General features: G+C 38.1%; 1 protein-coding gene across 4 annotated transcripts in view; it reads right to left on the bottom strand.

Annotated features, from left to right (window-relative positions):
- The window catches only part of ATP2C1 (ATPase secretory pathway Ca2+ transporting 1), a 151,561-nt gene that overhangs the window by 44,540 nt on the left and 89,795 nt on the right, over nt 1–17,226 (bottom strand). For all 4 annotated transcript variants that reach the window (XM_061167571.1, XM_061167572.1, XM_061167574.1 and 1 more), the window contains 5 exons: nt 16,838–16,899; nt 16,376–16,484; nt 2,205–2,360; nt 1,099–1,167; nt 78–153 (listed from right to left, as the gene is read on the bottom strand). In XM_061167571.1, the coding sequence (XP_061023554.1) occupies nt 78–153; nt 1,099–1,167; nt 2,205–2,360; nt 16,376–16,484; nt 16,838–16,899 (472 nt within the window). The remainder of the gene's footprint in view (nt 1–77; nt 154–1,098; nt 1,168–2,204; nt 2,361–16,375; nt 16,485–16,837; nt 16,900–17,226) is intronic.

Raw genomic sequence — 17,226 nt, 5'->3', positions numbered from 1 at the left:
ACCTAATTTCTACTTCCCACTCAAAAAAGAAAACCTAAGTAAATATTATGAGATATACATACTCACTCTTCTCTTACCTATTATACCAAAGGAGTAAAAGGAAAGTTGTTTTCCTAAAAGGTCCATGCTCTTCTGCAGAGGGGTTTTTGGTGCCTTGACAAATTGGAGAAGAGTGTCACCACAATTACCTAAATTTAGTCAGCTTTACTAGATGCCAGGGATTCTAAGTGCTTAACACACTCATGACATGCACAACTCCTTCCGCAAGGAAAGTGGGAGGCCTAGAGGCCTAGACTTTTAAAAACCTGTTTATTTGAAAAGGTCTGTGCTCTCTATGCCTCTTTGGAGAAAAATCTATTCTGCCTAGCAGCTTCCCCAGGATTTCAATATCATCAGCTGCTCCTCACTTTTGTACTCTTTCTCATTTCTAGATCCACAAACATGCCTGTAAACCATCTTTTTATCCTGTTCGCTCCCTGGTCTCTGGCAACCCCTCTGCCAGAGGGGTTTAAAATCAACTGCCAAGGCTGAGATGATTTTACATACTGCATCACATCTGGCAATCTCAGAAGGTTACCTGAGAAAATGATATTATAGAATGCACTTTTTTATATATATATAAGGAGGTATTTTAAATGAGAGAACTGATTTTGAATATCCTTAAACAAGGATATCGTACAAGTTATTTATTTCACTTTGCAATCATTTTTTTCTCCAGATACCTGGGATTATGTCAAGCTGGGAATTTTGGTAGAAGATATGTTATAAAGCACAACTATACTATTTAGTAATCTTTAAAATTAATATGATAAAGCTAATTTCTAAAACTAATAAGCCTTATAAATAACTGGCCATAAATCTTTTTCTCCTATAAACAATGAATATATATCAGAATGTTTCAGAATATTAACCATATTAATTCAAGCTCTTCTAATTACAGGCTTTCCAATTATGCTTTTAAGCACAGACAACTGATATTCTGAATAAAATATTACTTTTGAAAGTAATAAAATAATCCTCCAATGTTCTCTTTTCCCCTACTTAAAATGGAGACTATTTCAGATTTGAAACCAAAACATTAACAAACTAAATACTCACTTCTTCTGCTTGCATCATTTTAAAAACTTCTCCGAATTCAGAATTTTCTCCTGTTCCAATGACAATACCCTAAAGGAAAAAACAAGAAATCATATTTACATTCAGATGGAATCACCTTTCTCAAATGAAAACAAAACCCCTTCATTTCTTTTCTCCAAAGCTACCCATAGTCAACATGTCTGACATAATATATCCAGGATTCCCTTCAGAAATTTACTTCTGATGTTACTACAGATCCCTAAAATCAAACACTTCATTAAACTTACGAATGACTCAGTTCTGAGGCCCTTAATATTTCTGAAATTTGAACCTTTCTTATTACTCAGACATTTAATGTAGTTTCCTCTCTAAATACTACTGAATAATGCCTTTTACATTGGTGTAATATTAGAATCCAGTAAGGGCTTCCCTGGTAGCTCGGCTGGTAAAAAATCTGCCTTTAACACAGGAGACCACAGTAAGATTCCTGGGTTGGAAAAGACTCCCTGGAGAAGGGATAGACTACCCACTCCAGTATTCTTGGGCTTCCCTGGTGGCTCAGATGGTAAAGAATCTGCCTGCAGTGGTATAGACCTGGGGTTCAATCCCTGGATTGGGAAGATCCCCCGGCAGAGGGCATGGCAACCAACTCTGGTATTCCTGACTGGAGAATCCCCACTGACAGAGGAGCCTGGTGGGCTACAGTCCATGGGGTCACAAAGAGTCAGACACAACTGAGTGGCTAAGCACAGCACAACACAGAATTCAGTAAATAAAATATCTGAAATCAATCAGCAGCTAAGTGATATACAGTCAGAACATTATAGCTAGTACCATATCAACTAAATTGAAATTTTATTCAACCAGTGGTGAACATACCCACAAGCTACTGTTTCTATCTAAAAAAAATAAAATTCCCTGGTAAACAGAAGAACTATGGTTTTGTTATATCTCAGGGACACAGCTCACCCTTAGTTGCACAAAGAGCTGCCAAGGACTCTGTTCAATTCTGCTATTTCTTCCTCGTGTATTTTTTAAAGATCCACGTAAAATTAGCCAAGAAAAGAACTGAGAAAATGGTTGAAAACAAAGGAACTGTTACCTTCAAAACAAGAACGGAAATTTACCTTTGCTTTGCCACATCTGACCAGTGTTCCCATGAAGGCAATGTTACTTCTTGATGCAAGATCTCCATTAGTAGCAGCCGGCTGAGGAGCTGTCACCTTAGAACAAGGCGTTGTCTCTCCTGTCAAGCTGGACTCATCAACAGAAAGATCCACAGCCTTGAGGAGCATAAAGCACTCTAGTCAGTTCAAGTCTGAAAACTCTTTCTGCTAAAATTAAAATCTAAGGCATCTGTAATCACCATTTCTTCTGCAAATATCCTCCCCATTACAAATTAGCCAAAGCTTTCACCATATCCATTATTCAACAATCATATTTAAAAATAAAGCTAAGTCGAAAAAATCTGACTTGCAAGGTTGACAGACCCATGAGACAAAATTAGCCTGAAGTTCAAAATACAAGTAGGGATAAGGAGATACTAGGTAAAACAATCTCTATCTAAAGAAGACTCAACCCTCATGAGTTTTCTAAAATTATTTCCTAATTTTGCCATATCCTGAAGTCCTGAAAATGGATTTGGCAGGTTTAAACCAACTGTAACAGAAGAGAAATGTAACTAAAAAGGTATAAGAGGTACTAAGAAATAAATAGTTTCATAATTTGGATTTAATTTTCATGAATTCTTGCTATACATCCCTAACATTTAAATTTAAATTTATGTCAGCAAGAATCAAAAATGCACATAAATGTTTCCATACAGATTATGAATATCAAAGCATCACCCAACTCTGCAATAGGGTTCAATACTGAGGGCTGCGCTTGTAACACAATTAAGAATTTACCCACCCAAGCATGAAAAAAAACAAACATCATTTTATATGTGGAAAATACTGCAGATGTGACCTGGCTCTGTTTATGAGTATGGCCCACAGAACAATAATTCCAAGGATGTTAATAGGCACTGTTTACAATGTTACAGACAGATGATCATTGATTAAACCAACACACACATATTTACACATACACACAAGGGAGGAGTACTATGATTAAGTTTTAGAAACACTGTATTAAGAGGCAAACAGCTTCCCCTACTGTACTGTTTCTCAAAACCTGCAATGCATCAGTGTCAATCACCTCAAAAGGAATACAGATATAGCAGGGATTGTAGAAGAGTGGCCTTAGCAGAACCAGCAACACCTCTAACACCTCAGAGCTTGTTAAGACATTTACTGCCCTACCGCAGAGAGTTGGGAGAGTAAACCTAACAGACTGCCTTTACAAGCCCTCCATGTAATTCTGATGCAAGCTCAAGCCTAAGAATCAAAAAGAATTGTGTTTCCCAAACATCTCTGATGGAGAAGGAAATGGCAACCCACTCCAGTATTCTTGCCTGGAGAATCCCAGGGATGGAGGAGCCTGGGGGGCTGCCGTCTATGGGGTCGCACAGAGTCAGACACGACTGAAGCGACTTAGCAGCAGCAGCAGCAGCAGCAAACATCTCTGATCTGTTTTCCAGAAGCTCTTGTTCAAGGATCAATCAGTAGGACAATCTCTGGAAAACTACAACCTGGTTCATGATTTTACTCATTCATTCACCCAACCAATATTTACCGACTACCTTAACTATGTACCAGACACTGAGTTAGATCCAAGAAAGAAAACAAGATAAGAAAACGAACCCAGAGCAATTAGATGATTGTGCAGTCTCACTGCTACTATCAACTGAGCTGGTGTTCTGAATCAGGCCTCCTGACTGACAATTCATACTATGTACAAAGTACTCTGAATTTGTGTGCTCAATTGTGTCCAACTCTCTGCGATCCTATGGTCTACAGTCTGCCAGGCTCCTCTGTCCATGCAATTTTCCCAGTTGTCATTTCCTACTCCAGGGGATCTTCCCAACCCAGGGATCAAACCTATGTCTTTTTCAACTCCTGCACTGGCACACAGATTCTTTACCACTGAGTCCCCTGGGAAGCCCATTCTAAATTTAAATCCTGTTTTTTTCTTTTTTCAGAGGGTGGGGAAGGGGAATAAATCTCATCTTTTTAAATGAGTCATTTTGTTATGAGCATAAATACCTTTAAAAATCTCATGGGAAATAATTATTAAAAATTTTTGAGTTCATGGATTCTTTCCCCCACCTACATAATAAAACTTTGACTTATTCATTTAAAAAGTTATTTACTAATGCTTATAATGTCCCAGGCCCTGTACAATATCACATCCAATGGCAATCAGGAGTAAACAAAACAAAGGTCCTGTCCTCAGCTTTTAATCTAATGGGAAAATGATTTGAAAAAATAAGTGTATATAATATAATATAATATATGGGGGGAGAAATAACATGGTAAAATTGGAGAGTGACACTTTAGGTAGAGCAAAGCTCTCAAAGCAGATGAGCCTTCTGCAGAGCCCTGATTTCCTTCTCCAGGGGATCTTCCTGACCCAGGGATCAAACTCAGGTCTCTTGAATTGCAGGCCTATTCTTTACCATCTGAGCCACCAGGGAAGCCCCAATTTTGGGTTCATTCCTTCACCTCAACTACAAATAAAAAAACACCTGCCATGCTAAAAGGTAATGGATTTTTTATCTCCATTTTTTAAATTAAAAGAACACATTTGAGTTTTCTTCCCAAATTAATCTTAGCACTGTCTGATTTTTCATACTTTATTAATAAGTAAGAAAAAAGTAGGGCTGCCCAGGTGGCACTAATGGTAAAGAACCCGCCTGCCAATGCAGGAGAAGTAAGAGACATGCGTTCAATCCCCGGGTAGAGAAGATCTCCTGGAAGAGGGCATGGCAGCCCACTCCAGCCTCTTGGCTGGAGAATCCCATGGACAAAGAAGTCTGGCAGGTTAAGGTCCGTGGGGTCAGAGTCAGACACAACTGAGTGACTAGGACACTAAGAAAAAAGTTAGGTCTTTTTCTTCAAGGATGATACTAACACTAAAAATAGTCAGCTGACACTGTGCTGCTCACTATCTGGTAGGCACCAAGCAACATACTTACAACCAAGTTAACTACAAACAGTTACTCAGCAACTCCAACGAGGCAAGCGCTAGTAGTTCAGTTCAGTTCAGTTCAGTCGCGTCCAACTCTGTGAGCCCACGGACTGCAGCACACCAGGCTTCCCTGTCCGTCACCAACTCCCAGAGCCTACTCAAACTCATGTCCATCGTGTCGGTGATGCCATTCAAACATCTCACCCTCTGTCGTCCCCTTCTCCTCCCGCCTTCAATCTTTCCCAGCATCAGGGTCTTTTCCAATGGGTTGGTTCTTCGCATCAGGTGGCCAAAGCATTGGAGTTTCAGCTTCAGCATCAGCCCTTCCAATGTAGTAGTATCCCTATTTTCAGACTTGTTGAAGGATTAAGGCCTCCTCCAACACCATACAGCTAGTAAGCTGTGGAGATGAAACCTAAATATTGACAAATTAACTCCTATTTTTCTAAATCCCAAATCAAAATAAAAAGTTTTCTTGGTTCAGCAAGCTCCTCATTAATGCTTGTTACTAAAATCATTAATGCCTGTAATTTTCTGAGCTTTTAATTAGAAAAACCTAATATGTAAAAAAAAAAAAACAGAAACTTGTACACAAGTTATAAAAAGAACTCCTTTCTCTGTGAGAAAAGTGAAATTTACGTTTTTCCACTGAAGACTTTTTACTTTAAATGTAAATCTTAAACAAGAATAAATGCCAGCATTAGGTGAGTGTCTGTAAGGACAAGGAATATAGAAATAATTTGTATTTTTAAAGAGGCAGGAAGCCTGGCTTTACTGACTATGTCAGGGGCCCAGCTCTTCTGTGTCAGCCTTAGCAGTGCAATAATCACTTAAGAGAGTAAGAATTTTAATTCAAATCAGATTTTTCTACAGAAAGGAGGCCATGTAATTTTTTATACAACAGCCCTGTCTTAGTATACAAACTAATGTGGAAGAGAAGGGAGCTTTGGGCCCTTATCTTTTTTCTTATATGATTATAAATCTGTAAAACTTAAAATATTAACAATTCATTATCGATGAAATTTGTCTAAATGATACAATATAGCATAACTCTCAACTGTCTGCTAAACAAGAATATTTTCTAAGTGACAAGGTAGTTTTTCTTAATGTGACTCTGAGTCACCAATAAGTCTCAACCGCTTTTCACAGAAAGCGGTTTTGAAAGAATGAGGGGAAGGCAATCATTTCTAAGAAGGGTAGTACTTAATAAGGCAGGCAAGCCTAATTATTACAGTTTAACAAAGTCACAATTTAATTCATCTGAAAAGAAAGATATCAGAGTCATTTATCCAATGCATTCATGAGAGAAAGTTAAGATAAAATGAAATCAAAGAAATAAACAGCTTCAAACATAAAACCTTCAGAAGAGTTGTTAAAAGTGAAACTGATTATGCTTCCTCAGGCACTATGGTGGAGATGTAAATAAGACCCAACACAGTTCAAAAGACAGACTGTAAAAAAGAATCAAGGCGCATACATAATCCACAATCTGAATATTTAACATCTACAGGATTAAAATGGTTGATAAAAATAACAAGATTATTCCTATAAAACGTTAGGGATAAAGAAGGTAGAAGTAAAGTGAAGTCGCTCAGTTGTGTCTGACTCTTTGTGACCCCATGGACTATAGCCTACCAGGCCCCTCAGTCCATGGAATTTTCCAGGCAAGAGTACTGGAGTGGGTTGCCATTTCTTTCTCCAGAGGATCTTCCCAACCCAGGGATCGAACCCGGGTCTCCCACACTGCAGGCAGACGCTTTACCATCTGAGCCACCAGCGAAGTCAAAGGAAAGTGAAGTCGTGCAGTCGTGTCCGACTCTTTGCAACCCCATGGACTGTGGCCTACCATGCTCCTCTGTCCATGGGACTTTCCAGGCAAGAGTACTGGAGTGGGCTGCCATTTCCTTCTCCAGAGGATCTTCCCGACCCAGGGATCGAACTTGGGTCTCCTGCATTGTAGGCAGACGCTTTACCATCTGAGCCACCAGGGAAGTCCATAAAGAAGGTAAATGCTAACTAAAGTCACAAAGATTTCCTGGAAAGCAAAAAGTGACTGCTTAAAAAAAAATTAGTTAATACAGTACAACTGCTAGCCACAAATAACTTCTTAACTAAAACTAAAGAACATCTTAGTATCCTGTATGCTGATAGGTTAATCACCTCGAGTCTGGAATTAAAAGCAATGGGAAATGGGTTTCTTTCCTCAGAAATATATTTTTCAAAATAGTCATCTGCAACTGCCTGATCATGATAAAATTTCTTACTTATGCTGTCAAAAATTAAGATTCTTCTCACTCTTTATTCAAATGAAGGAAATATAATTAAAAATTCTTCATGAGCTCTAGCTTATTAATCAAAGTCCACCCACCCAAGTGTTACAAGAAATGAATTTGATCCTATGGTAAATGCTTGCAAACTCTGACTTAAGAGTACAGATTCAACTTGATCAAGTTGCCAATAATTTAAAGGCAATAATTTAAATTCAGTTAACAATGATTTATAGGATATTTCACTAAGACTATTAAAAAGAATAAAATTTTAAAAGGGAACCTATTTTTGCAACAGTCCGTCCCCACCAATGTAAATTGAGAATCTTAAAATAAGGACACTAAGTCTCACTTCTAATCCACCCATATAATTTTAAATTCTAGTGACTTAATGAGAGGTCACAAAGAGTCAGACATGACTGAGCAACTGAACTGAGCTGAATAAGGAAAAAAGAAGCTCTTTCTTTTCAGCATTTTAAAATTAATAGCATTCTTCAACTCACTATGCTATTTAATAACTGAATTATAAAATACTAAGCAGAGCTTCAGTTTAAATAATAAGTCTTAGAGAAATAACACTCTTATTGCTCTAAGTATGGACCGGTTTTCTCAGTTATATGATAAACACATCTTTTCCAAATTCAAACACACATGATTACATCAAACAGCTTTTAGTGAGTATGCATGTTTCCAAATTCCACAAATAAACCATATACCTTTTCCAACATTCTAACTTAATTTCTTTTGACAGCTAGTTTAAAATCTCTTAATATGTTTGTAAACTGCTCTTTTTTACAAGTGGTCATGTAAGTTTAATAATTCAGAAATTTAAAAGCAAAGTTTCAGTGACAAATCACAATAAGGAGGGGCAACATGTTGCAATCAATTTATCAGAACACCTGCCAAAAAAATACACTGAAGTCAATATAAATACTTATCATTCATGAATAATATCACAGAAAATAGTAGAGCAGGGCACTCAAACTATTGGTCCCTCCACTAAAACAATCATAAGCTGGCAAAAATTGACAGAATGAAACAATCATAAGCTGGCAAAAATTGACAGAATGAACTCTGGAATAAAAAACAAATCAACTAGGGAAATGCTTAAGAAGAAACAGGCATTTTTATTTTCCTGTATGCTCGTCCCCATTCCCAAGAGAAGCAGCAATAGCAGTGGGGATGGAAGCCTCTTTCTTGGACCCTATTCCTAAAGTACTGTAAGTTGTGTGTTCTGACCTGTCTGGTAGTTCCCTGAAGGACTGGTACAGAGGCTGACCTTTATTTCACATCCTAACTCCAGCTTGAGTGGCTTTCCAGGAATTTGCCAAAAGATTAAACAAACATACTAGCAGGCAAAGGACAGAACACGGCAAATAGCAGACACACCCAAAAACTGAAAAGGAAGAGACTAAGGTGGAAGTTCTTTGAAGAAATAAAGGCTTGAAAGGGCCACCATGTATATCAGGGAAGACAAAGCGTAATGTCCAGAATCAGAAGCAAGTTCAGAAAAGACCTGAGAGGACCCTACAGATCTGAGTCTGGCACAAGAAGAAGGTGAAGGTGCATGAAGGCAGAGTGGTAGGCAGCCTAGCTCAGTGATGAAGAAGTGTCCCAACTCAGAGAAAAGCTGGAAAGAGCAGGAGAGTGGCACTCCTCTTCCCCTACTCCCAGTTTTTTGGCTTCAGATAGATAAGGCTGACTCTGAAGATAATAAAACAGAAACTTCAGGGCCACAAACAACAAGGAATTTTGTCTTTGTAAAAAACAATTTGGAAAAATCACTAAACAAACTGGACTGCTGCAGCCCTCAACAACCAAAAACAAACCGTAAGGAAGGAGCAAATCTGATGTACAGAGTTATGACGTCATAATACCCCAAATACCGACTTTTCAACAAAAAATTATAAATACAAAGAAATAGGAAAGTATGGCCCTTTCACAGGAAATACTAAGTTGACAGAAACCATCCCTGAGGAAGGCCAGACATCAGACTTACTAGAAAAACCTTAAGTCAACTGTCTTAAATGTGCTCAAAAAGGAAACCATGGATGAAGAATTAAAAGAAATCAGAAAAGCAATTAATGAACAAAAAGAGAATATCAACAGAGAAAGAAATTTAAAAGCTGAAAAAAAAAAGAAATCTAGGAATTCCCTGGTGGTGGTTAGGACTTTGCATTTCCACTGCCAGGGGCCTGGGTCTGAGCCCTGGTCAGGGTACTAAGATCCCACAAGCAGTGTGGTGTGGTCAAAATAAGAAATCCTGATGCTGAAAAGTATAATAAATGAAAATTTCACTAGAGGGGCTCAGCAGCAGATCTGAACAAAGGGCGGGGGGGGGGGGGGGGGGCGGGGTGGAGGAGGGGAGATGAGCAAATCTGAAGATAGGACAATTGAAATTAACCAGTCTGAAAGGCAGAGAAAGAAAATGAAGGAAAATGATCAGAGCTTAAGTATCTGTGGAACACTATCAAACATACCAATTTCAGCATTGTAAGAATCCCAGAAGAGGCGGGCCGGGGAGGGGGAGGGGGGGGGACCTAGAAATGGGCAGAAAGAATATCTGAAGAGATATTAGATGAAAACTTCCTAAATGGAATGAAAGACAGGAATTTACACATCAAAGAAGACAAATACACACCAAACAGGATAAACTCAAAGACATCTATACTGAGAGATATTATAACCAAACTGCTGAAAGACAAAGACAGAATCTTGAAAACAGCAACAACAAAGCAATTCAACGTGTACAATGAACTCTTAAGAAGATTAACATCCCATCTCTTATCAGAAACCGTGGAGGCTACGACCAGTAGAATGACATATTTAAAGCACTGAGGGGGAAAAAAATCAAACAGAATTATATGTCCAGCAAAATTATCTTTCAAAAATGAAAAATTAAGACATTCCTATTTTTTAAATAGCTAAGACAATTCACCACTAATAGAAATGTCAAGAAGAAATACTGAGAGTCCTTCCAGATAAAAGGAAAGAATTTATAAAATACATTAGTTTAAAGCCATGTGAAGAAATAAAGATTTCCGTAAAAATAATAACAAAAATAAAAAATAAATGAACAAAGGATCTGAACACAGAATCTCCCCAAGAAAACATACTGATGGCCAACAGGCACAGGAAAAGAAAGTCATCACTAACTGCTGCTGTTGTTCAGTTGCTAAGTCCAGTCTGACTCTGCAACCCATGAACTGCAGCACACCAGGCTTCCCTGGCCTTTACTCTCCCAGTTTGCTCAAACTCTTGGCCACAGTCGGTGATGCTATCTAACCATCTCATCCTCTGGCACCCCCTTCTCCGTTTGCCTTCAATCTTTCCCAGTATCAGGATATTTTTCCAATAAGTCGACTCTTTGCATCAGATGGCCAAAGTATTAAGAGTTTCAGCTTCAGTCCTTCCAATGAATATTAAGAGCTGATTTCCTTTGACTGGTTTGATCTCCTTGCAGTCCAAGGGACTCTCAAGAGTTTTGTCCAAAACCACAATTCAAAGGCATCAATTCTTCAGTGCTCAGCCTTCTTTATGGTCCAACTCTCACATCCGTACATGACTACTAAAAAAAAATCACAGCTTTGACTATATGGACCTTCATCAGCAAAGTGAGCTCTCTACTTTTTAATAAGCTGTCTAGGTTTGTCATAGCTTTCCTTTCAAGGAGCAAGCATCTTTTAATTTTATGGTTGTGGTCACTGTCCACAGTGATTCTGGAGCCCAAGGAAATAAAATCTGTCACTGTTTTCACTTTTTCCCCTTCTATTTGCCATGAATTGATGAACTGGATGCCATGATCTTAGTTTTTTTAATGCTGAGTTTCAAGCCAGCTTTTTCAATAATTTGTTAGGGAAATGCACATCAAAACCTCAATGAGCTATCACCTCACACCTATAAGAATGCCTATTATCAAAAGGACAAGAAATAACAAGCCTTGACAAGGATTTGGAAGAAAAAGGAAACCTCATACACTATTGGTGGGAACGTAAATTGGTGCAGGCACTATGGAAAAGAGTATGAAGATTTCTCAAAAATTCAGAACAGAATTACCACATAATTCAACTATTCCATATTTGGTATTTATCCAAAGAATACAGAAGACATTAATTTGAAAAGATATATGCACCCATGTGTGTTCCTTACATCACTATTTACAATAGCCAAGATACGGAAACAAAATTAAGCCTCCACTGATAGATAAGTGGATAAAGATGATCATACACAAACATATACACACACAATGGAATACTACTCAGCCATAAAAATAAACGAAATTTGTCATTTGCAACAATGCATATCATCTCTGAGAGTATTATGTTAAGTGAAATAAGACAGAGATAGACAAATAGCATATGATTTCACTCATATACGAAATCTAACACACACACACAAAATAAATAAATAAATACAAACTTACAGAGAACAGACTGGTGGTCACCAGAAGGATAGGAGGTTTGAGAGTGAGCAAAAGGGATGAAGGGGTCAACTGTATGGTAATGGATGGTAACTAGACATTTTGTGGTGATCATTTTGTAGTATATACAGATATCAAATTATAATGACACACAGCTGAAACTTAAAAAACATTATATACAAATTTTAAGATCCCCAAAAAATCAATGAAAACTAATTTGCTATTTGAAATTTACAATAAAGAATGCTATGTGTTTAAGTAAAATAAATGAATGAATGAAATCAATCAGTGAATCAGGGACTTTCCTGGTGGTCCAGTGGTAAAGAATCTGCCATCCCATGCATGGGGCAGGGGTTCAATGTCTGGTAAGGGAACTAAGATCCCACATGCCACAGGGCAACTAAGTCCACACACTGCAACTAGTAAGTGGCCCACAGCAACTACTGAGCCCACATGCTCTGGAGCTGACATGCCACAACTAGAGAGAAGCCCCCATGCTGTAATGCAACTAAGACCTGATGCAGCTAAACAAATAAAATTTTTTTAAGTGAATCAAGCATTTTAAAAAGGGGAGACTGGAGGAAATCAGAAACATAAAAAATAAAACACATATAGCAAAATGGCACAAAAAAGTCTTTCTCTACCAGTAATTCTTCAAATGTAAATAGATTTACAATAGTGTAATATAGTCATACAATAGAATACTATTATTTGACAATAAAAAGCAGTGATATACTGATACATGCTGCAACATAATGAACCATGAAAACATTATGTTAATTGAAAGAGGCAAGACACAAAAGACTACATAGTGTATAATTCCATTTATATGAAATGTCCCTCAGGAAAAAAAAAAAGAAAGAAATGTCCCTAACAGGCACATTTATTCAAACAGAACAGGCAGACTGGTAGCTACCAGGCTCTGGGGCAAGGAGACAAAGTTGGTGAAGGCTAAAGGTAATGGTTTTCTTTTGGAAGTGATGAGAATATTATACACTTTGTGGTAATATCTGTACAACTCTGAAAATTACTGAATTGTACATTTCAAATGTGTTAATTGCTTGATATGTGAACTATATATCTCAATAAAGCTGTCTTTTAAAAAAATATATTTTTACATGTGGTGGATGTACCAGTACTTTTGGCACAGAAACAGTGGAAACAGTGTCAGACTTTGTTTTTTGGGGCTCCAAAATCACTGCAGATGGTGACTGCAGCCATGAAATTAAAAGACACTTACTCCTTAGAAGGAAAAGTTATGACCAACCTAGACAGCATACTAAAAAGCAGAGACATTACTTTGCCAACAAAGGTCCGTCTAGTCAAGACTATGGTTTTTCCAGTGGTCATGTATGGATGTGAGAGTTGGATTGTGAAGAAAGTTGAGCGCCGAAAAATTGATGCTTTTGAACTGTGGTGTTGGAGAAGACTCTTTAGAGTCCCTTGGAATGCAAGGCGTTCCAACCAGTCCCTCCTAAAGGAGATCAGTCCTGGGTGTTCATTGGAAGGACTGATGCTGAAGCTGAAACTCCAATACTTTGGCCACCTGATGAGAAGAGTTGACTCACTGGAAAAGACCCTGATGCTGGGAGGGATTGGGGGCAGGAGGAGAAGGGGACAACAGAGGATGAGATGGCTGGATGGCATCACCGACTCGATGGACATGAGTCTGAGTAAACTCCGGGAGTTGGTGATGGACAGGGAGGCCTGGCATGCTGCGATTCATGGGGTCGCAAAGAGTCAGACACGACTGAGCAACTGAACAGAACAGAACAGAAGAGCTAGTTATGAATGCCCCACCTCAGATCTGCCAAAACAGAACCCAGACGAGTCCTGTGCATATTAGAAGTCAGGATGCACTGCCCTAGGGCCACTCTATGCTACAGAAAGTAAACAGCCCTGAAAGTTCACACAGTTAATTCATTACGTAAGAAGACACATGTTATTCTTTTAATTACTTTGCTTGCAAGCTGGTGTCTCCCAGTAGAAAGGGCACAAAACTGTCTTCTGCATTTCCTGGCTTTGAACCTGGTATAGCAGTCTATACACAGTACCCAACTGTTTGTTGAATGGCTAAAAAATGACTTCATAACACAGACTGATTTCTGAAGAGAGGGACAACGTTTTACCTAAATATGCTAGCCAATGTTAGAAAAAATTCTCTTTGAAAAAGAAGAGCAAACCAAAGCAGAATCTGTTTTGTCAGAATATCAAGTTATCCACTGAGTAAATGGGGAATTTACTCAGTAACTCAGGAAGTCAGAACGCTCTGACACAGAAAGATAGCTCCACTGATGGAGTTACCCAACAAAGAGAAAGCTGCTTGCTAGTGGTTATTAACAAGAGAGCGGGCAAGAACATGAGCCTTACAGAAAGGGACATAATGTGTAACTGAGGTTTCAGTCAGAGACTACTTCTGACTGAAGTAGCCAAGGGAGGTCTGTGCTTATTCAATCACGCTCATTGTCTTTGGATTTTACTCGCCCTGGGTACTAAGGAACAACCCTAAAGACACCAGAATCTACTCAGTGAGCCAAACTATTGTCCTATAACAAAGTGCGTGGATTCCTGAAGTAAAAAGGGTCTCTACGCAATGCCAACTGGCTGGTTCTACATTTAGACTTCCAAGCCTGGCCCAAGTCGCCCTTGACTCCTAGTGGAAATAGCCTTTCTGTGCAGATTTGAAAGGTCTGATCTAGTGTCATGAAAATGGCTTCCTGGATCTAAGCCACAACAGTGGTAGTTGTCTAATAGAAGTCTGATACATTTAGAAAAACATCCTAGCAAAAATTCAGTTTGGGAAAAAAAGAAGTAGCAACTGTACCCCATGCGTAGATTGTGAAGACAGTTTCAAAGAATGATATGTGGCACATGAGTCACAAAAGAAAGTGTCAACAGAATTAATCTTTCAGAACTCCAAGTAAAGAAAAGTCTTGGTATATTTCAGTCAACGTTTTGAGTTTAGTTAGAAATTTTCAGCTAAGAGGTAAAATATTTTCAACAGTTAAAAGAAATCTGCTTTTCCTCTCTTACATTGTTTTCTCTTACAAAGAATTCCTTATTCAAATACTGATATAGACTTTACCTAGAAGATTATGGAAAATATTTTATGCTTCCAAAAAGGCAAAATGTACTACTATACAAGTACATGCAGTCTATAAGATTGCTTTATCTAAAGTCACTGTCTGACCAATCCCTCAAAAGTGTTAGTTGTTCAGTTCTGTCTTGACTCTTTGTGACCCTATGGACTATAGACTGTCAGGCTCCTCTGTCCATGGAATTCTCCAGGTAAGAATACTGGAGTGGGTAGCCATTCCCTTCTCCAGGGGATATTCTCTACTGAGGGATCAAACCCAAATCTCCTGCATTACAGGCAGTTTCTTTACCATCTGAGCAACCAGGGAAGCCCAATCCTTTGGCAGCCACCAATTAACTGGCCAGGGTGCCTCTTTTCAACTACTATTTAAAAATTAAGTATAGTTGATTTCAAATTATAGTAGATTTCAAAGAACAGTTAAGACCAAACCAGTCAATCCTAAAGGAAATCAACCCTGAATATTCATTAGAAGGACTGATGCTGAAGCTGAAGCTCTAATACTTTTGAAAAAGACTGATGCTGGGAATGACTGGGGCAAGAGGTGAAGGAGGAAACAGAGGATGAGATGGTTGGATGGCATCACCAACTCAATGGACATGAGTCTGAGCAAACTCTAGGAGACACTGTAGGACAGAGAAGCCTGGGATGCTGCAGTCCATGGCATCACAAAAAGTCAGACACAACTTAGTGAGTGAACAACACCACAGCTGATTTTAATGTTGTTTTCATTTCTGCTATACGAAAGTGATTCAGCTGTACATTCTGTTGTTCTTCATATTCTTTTCCATTATGATCTATCACAGGATACTGAATACAGTTCCCTGTGCTATACAGTAGGACCTTGTTGTTTACCCATTCTATATATCCTAGTTTACATTTGCTAACCCCAACTTCCTGTTCCACCCCTTCCCTAATCCCCATCCCCTTGGCAAATACAAGTCTGTTTTCTATGTTTGAGTCTGTTTATTTCAAAGATAGGTTCATTTGTGTCATATTTTAGATTCCACATATATGCAATATCACATGGGGTTATCTGTCTTTCTTTTTGCTGCAAACGGCATTATTTCATTCTTTTTCATGGCTGAGTAGTATTTTATTGTATATATGTACCTTCACTGTAAACAAGTATCTTCTTTATCCATTCCTATCAATGGACATTTAGGTTGATTCCATGTCTTGACTATTGTGAACAGTGCTGCTATGAACCCAGGGGTGCATGTATCTTTTTGAATTATAGGTTTGTCTGGATATATTTTTTAGCCCCTTCCACCATATGAGAACACATCAAGAAGGCACCAGCAATGAACAAGAAAGAGGGTCCTCACCAGGATGCAACCATGCTGGTCCCCTTGATCTTGGACTTCCAGCTGCCAGAACTGTAAGAAGTAAATTTATCTCTGTGGTAGTTAGAGCTGCTCAAACAGACTAAGACATCAAACTCACCTCAAACAAGCGCAAGTCAGCAGGAACCCTGTCACCAACTGAAAGGCAAACTGTATCACCTGGAACTAAGTCTCGTGCAAGTGTATGCTCCAATTTTCCTTCACGCACACTGTAACATAAAACAGAAAGAGCCACACCTAAAGAAAGCAAGCAAAACCACTTACTTTAAGAAATTCCTTCCAGGGGGCTTGCCTGGGAAAAATATATTGCATTATCACACAGTCACATACAAAAGGTATCTGCTGAATAAATCCATGTCTCAATAATCTCAATAAAATTAGAAGTAACAAAAGTTTTAATAGTACAACTTGCTATAATGAATAGAGCATGAATTTTTCACATCAGATTAATGGTTTCTACCTTATGTTCAGACAAATCTTGGGCCACAAGGTATACTGTACTAGTCACATTTAATTTCTACTTTTAAGTGTAGAAATCTGTTATCAGAAACAAGAATCATACCAATGGCATTCTGGTGGCATAAGTTTATTTAGTTCTTCAAGAGATTTTTCTGAACGATATTCCTATTTAAAAAAAAAAGAATATTAGGAAAAAATATTTATAAAGAAATGCAATAAGCACATTCTTAAGAACACATGCTATGTTAGACTTAAACATTTACCTAAACCATTAACATTTCCCCAAATTTTTATCTTTTTCTTTACTTATACTCCCATGCAAAAAAGCTTGTCCTTTATTAAATAATGTTAAATTACACTGACCAAACAATCTTTTATAATTAAATATTCTCAATTCTATATTTCAATATTCAGTGTACAAACCTAAGGTCAAGTTACTGATAAGAAAGTGAAGAAAACTAATATTAGTGTAACCAAAGAGTATATAATTTT

Source organism: Dama dama, chromosome 19, assembly GCF_033118175.1.
Source record: "Dama dama isolate Ldn47 chromosome 19, ASM3311817v1, whole genome shotgun sequence".
Lineage (NCBI taxonomy): Eukaryota > Metazoa > Chordata > Mammalia > Artiodactyla > Cervidae > Dama > Dama dama.
The sequence above is the reverse complement of the archived record's forward strand: the minus strand, read 5'-3'. Positions and strand labels throughout refer to the sequence as shown.